Source organism: Danio aesculapii, chromosome 7, assembly GCF_903798145.1.
Source record: "Danio aesculapii chromosome 7, fDanAes4.1, whole genome shotgun sequence".
In the NCBI taxonomy this organism is placed as follows: Eukaryota; Metazoa; Chordata; class Actinopteri; order Cypriniformes; family Danionidae; genus Danio; species Danio aesculapii.
The window spans coordinates 3,510,338-3,515,372 of NC_079441.1; the positions used below are offsets into that span (position 1 = coordinate 3,510,338).

Below are 5,035 nucleotides of genomic sequence, written 5' to 3' on the forward strand. Positions count from 1 at the left end.
ATGAAGCATTCAGCGTGCACGGTCACATAAGCTTGCAACAGCCGCGTGGACGTGCACGCAAACCGTCAAAATGACATAACTTTAAAATGTATAAAACAAGACGATACATTACCTAAATGCGTTTAGTCTTCATCATCACAGTCGTATTCGTTTTGCTGTTCCTGTACGCTTGTATAAATTTTACGCTGTTTGTTTAAAACAGAACTGTAATCAAGGCGCCTTTTTTTCCGGACTTGTGGAGCTTACCAATGATGCTTGGACCAGATCGGTCACTACTTGTTCTTCCTCTACGGTTAAATCAATAACCTCAATTGGATCTAAAACAGAAAAGCGAAAATATTTTCTTAATAAGTTTCAGGAACCCTTACAGCAGATCCGTTCTACAAACATTAAATAGCACTGATTATACATCTAATGCTGTGGCCTGTATGTAAAGCGCTCGACTCCGAGCCACGTGCATTTTCATTCCAGGTTCGAATGCACGCTATGTAATAATGGACCAAGATTAATTCATTTAAATAAAATATTTACCTTCTTGACTTAGGTTATCCACAATGTGATAAAGCAGAAATATATGAATTAAAACAACCGATTATAAAACATGTAAAATATCCATATAAAATAGTATTTACTCACAATATTGGTTGATGGCGGTGGTGACGACAATGGAAATAGATTAGATCCAAATGCAAGAAGTTTAATAGTAAGAATAGTAAGAATGCAGTAAGTAATAGTAATAATAGTAAGTAATAGTAAGAATGCAAGTTCAGAATAACAAACAGTAAGTCCTCCAAGGCAAAAACAGTAATCCAAAAATCAGTAGTCAACAAACACAGGCTCAAAAGTCATAACAGAGAGGCAGAACAAAATAGTGAGAGCGCTCGGTAAGGCAGCAGATACTGGCAATACTTCGCACTGAGTGTTTGGTGTGGCCAGGTTAATATGGCCCCCAAACAGTAAGTAACCAACGAAGAACTGGCAGTCAGAATTCAGGTGAGGGCTCCCTCTGCTGGCTGGATGAGTGGTTGTCAGTCCTGTTTGTTACAGATGGCTTCAAAAGCAGCAGTCTCTGTTGAATTTAATTCTGTAACATAAAAGCTGATAGATTGAAATTTATTGCAGGTCACAGTTTGGCTGGCGAAGTATTACAAAAAGTATTAAATTACATCATAATAATAATAATACTACAAGCCATATTTCCTAAAAAGAGTATTGTAGAGGAGTTGATCAAAGAAACGATTTACTTCGACCGCGTGTTGTCCGGATGAATAGCTTTGTGGCTGATGCTCGTAATGACCGGCGTATTTAAGTAAAAAAGATGGGGGGTTGAACCAGGTGCCAGAGAACGATAAGGAGCAATAAAAAATGGCATGAAAGTCTTACTTTCAGAAACATATACTTATATACATAAACTTATCTGACTCCAATTCATAATAATTACAATTTAGATTCATCTAATTCATGCTGATCACCTTATAGGTTGTGATTCGGTCTAATTTAGATTGATTAACCTAATAAATCCTTATTCTCAAGTAATGGTTCATCGTTTACCCGAAGTCGCTTAGAGTCAGTATGCTGGCCAGTTACATCTGCTCACGGACACATCCTCGCCAGTTCCGATTCTTAGCCGATAAGCTAATTTCCTTTAAGTAATAATAGGCCGCCCCATGCTTGCTCATACATAAAGAAAGTTTGATTTAGCCCCCTAGATTATATTATACTAAGTCAGTGATTGTCAGAAATCATCAGGTCTCTAATGCTGTGCCCATGCTCCATCCATTGATCCTGAATGTATGACAAATCCTGGTCGTAGGCTGCGGAAACATCAGCCTAAACAATCTACTAGATTTAAATGATTTCAGGAGATATTAGAGTTAAACAAGAATTTTACATTTATTTGCCAGGCAGTAATTGATTAACATATCACAATCAAAACATGCAGAAGAAGTACAAAATGATTACACAACATGATCAGCATAAAACATTAAGACATTTTGTAAAATAAACAATTGTCAAAGAGTCGTCATACCTGGCAATGTAGACACACAGAGACTGTGCGGGAAGTTTCATCTGATTACAGATGCTTCCCTGTGTATTTCGCCAAATCTCCTTAAATACCCAAGATGTCATAAATTCAAGTTAATAAAACCTTCACAAAGACTTTTTTCCAGGGATTTTACCCTGGAAGCCAAATACCATCTGGGGAAGGAGACAAGACTTGACAAAAGATCTTATCCAGGATATCCTCTCTCATGAGAGAGGACAAAATTTACCCAAATCTGAGATCATCTATTTCGGTCCATGTTATTGATATAAAACTGAGATCACATTTACACTCGCACTGAGACCTTTAAAATGATACTAAGCATGACAAGTTAAACTTCACAAATACTGCAAATATACATCTTATATCATTTCACCATAGAAGCTTGAAATCTGGTCATTCCTGAGTAACCTTTTAATGACCCAGGCCGTATAACTGGGGAGGGTAAAAGGGCCGGAGGATAGGTGATGAGTCAACTGTCCAGATGGCTTTCTCGAGATCCTCTCTGAAGATTATAAAGTTTATTGTTTTACAGCATGTTAGTTCTCGTGGTCTGATCTTTAGAGAATTTCACAGCAATTTTCAGCATTTGATATTATGGAGAAATATAACCATCCTTACAGTTTCGTTCCCTGGTCCCTTGGGGCAATCTCAGAGCAGTCCCTGAGGGTCCATCATTTTAGGATGGTTTTCATCAAAGTTACAATTTGCGCAAAGCTGGTATCTGCAGAGGACTAAGGGTTATGGCAGCATAAACTGAACTGCGTAGGGAATGGATAAGGTGCTGGAAGTAACAGCACTGGAGCAGAGTGAATACAAAGATGAGAGTACTGCTAATGGCACACCCTCTAATCACCCAATCCCACCAAGTGTAGACATACTGGGCTGAGCGGGTGGATGAGCTGGATAGGATGCTTGCAGTTTTCTTAGCCAGGTTTGCCTCCACCTGTGCTTGATTGAGATGATATTCAGACTGCAAAATCATATTTTGCACCAAGTCCATTGTGTCAACCAAGGTTTGTGTACCTTGTTCGTAGAAAGTGTCCTCCCACCACGGGGAGACATCAATGTCCATTGGTACCCTTCCCAAGATGTTTATCTGACCCATTGAGAAGTCCTCTGTCACCTCCAAGCAGAAGGTGTGATTTGCAAGACAGGTCAGACCTCCATATGTGAACGAGTTCATTTCACTGATGACACACCACTGTGTATGAGAAACCTGAACAGCATCAGAATGACCATGCAATGATTGTACATTAATCAGTTTAGAACTATTAACAGCAAAGGGTTGTAAGGTATTACAAGTACAAATGATATAGCTGGATGTTTCATGACAACAAGTGCGAGTTGAAAATAAGATCTCAGTTCCTCTCAAAGTCATGTACCCAGTCAGTTGATCCCATTTTATGATCTGATCTTTTACTACTATGCCAATGGAGCGTATTGTAGTAGAATTTAGATATACCTGATCTGGGTGAATTAAAGGGAATGTGGCGAAAAACCCAATACAGTCAGAACATTCTTTGCCTGTGTACACCATTACTGTTGACAACAGTTCTGAATAATTAATGTCTTTCATTTTTTCTGATGTAAGCCATCTATGCAAATCTAAAATTTCAATAAGATCTTTCAAAATATGCCTAGGAATCTTGCGAAGACGTAAATCTAAAATCTCTTGTCTTGCAGCGGTAAAAAGGTCTTGTGCATAAGTTCTGCAGGCTAAGTCACGCTCGATGGTACGGGTCTGATTGAAAATTGTATGGCTGATCGTGAGAAGCGCCTGCGCTTCAGATCTGACCGATTTGATAATATTTTCATTACTATTGGTGATATGTTGAAAACCAGTGGCCACCTGGTTTGCCAACCACACTGAGAATTGAGATTGACCGGTTATTTTATAAGTGTTAGATATAGAATTAACTGAACCAAACAGGCCTGCAATATTTCCAAACAGGTCTCGTTTTGTGCGTGCAGATGGAATTTGAACTGCAATTCTGTTTCTATAATCAGAGACTAAATCATCGATGCGTGACTGTAACCATTCATATGTTTTATCATCATTACCACAATGTTTCACATACGCAGACAGGATATTAGAAATATTATACGTCACATGAGTTATCACAAGATTAACATCGTGCAGCAAAGTTTTGTTGATGTTTCCTTTGATTATACCACCAGGAGGAATAGGATGCAGGTTTGGACATTGTGTGGGTTTTTTAGATCCACAGGTAGTTAGATTAAAGCAATTATGAATAGTCCATGAACAATTCTCGGGATTTGTAAATTTCTCCATGTTTATTTCACATTTTCCAACACAATATGTACCTTCCTTTCGGCTTGTCCAAACAAAGGTTTTTAATTTGTTATCAAGAATGGGTTTTGACAAATTAAAATTAAGTTCTGTAAACTTCATATGTGTATTATTGTGAGTTACGGTGTGTACACATCTATATGTTGTCAGTTCCAACTCCTTAATGGAGTAACATTTTTTAGGATCTGTTCCATCGTTGTTAATTACATATAGTGTGTGTAAGCTACCAATTTGGGAGCCTGGGTATTCTTTTAATTGATACCAGGCAGTAATATTATGGTGCGGATGTGATGTGTGCGTGTAGCCTGTAAGGTTTGTGTCTGAGAGATGGGTGGAACCTGACTTACAACAAATTTGTGTTGCACAGTTTAGATCCGGTATTAATCCGGGAGGCCATGTGACTATTTCTTTGTATGTAATTGGAATGTATGGTGTGGATGGCCCTTTGTTGTATTTCCATACCCATCTCCCGCATTTTGAGGTGTGTGAGAGTGTAACTCGCTGCCCCAATTCAATGCAAGTAGGTCCCGACACGATTCGGACATCTGGCATCCATGGAACTGCTGTCACTGTCCTAAAAAGAGACAAAAGATCCCAGTTAGTTCAGTGAGCCTTTAAACAGTTTGCATTGAGACATGTGATACCATCTCAGCTTTCCTCGGATGGTCACGGCCACA

At 38.7% G+C, this 5,035-nt stretch overlaps 1 protein-coding gene across 1 annotated transcript; it reads right to left on the reverse strand.

Annotated features, from left to right (window-relative positions):
• Positions 1 to 2,555: 2,555 nt before the first annotated feature.
• LOC130232591 (uncharacterized) lies at positions 2,556 to 4,340 on the reverse strand. Its single transcript, XM_056462570.1, has one exon. It carries the CDS (start codon positions 4,338 to 4,340, stop codon positions 2,745 to 2,747), a length of 1,596 nt encoding a protein of 531 aa, XP_056318545.1. The 3' UTR covers positions 2,556 to 2,744.
• Positions 4,341 to 5,035: the final 695 nt, after the last annotated feature.

What these genes read in the sequence shown, in the direction of transcription:
- LOC130232591 (XM_056462570.1), bottom strand. Translation starts at nt 4,340, where the DNA reads ATGGAGAAATTTACAAATCCCGAGAATTGTTCATGGACTATTCATAAT.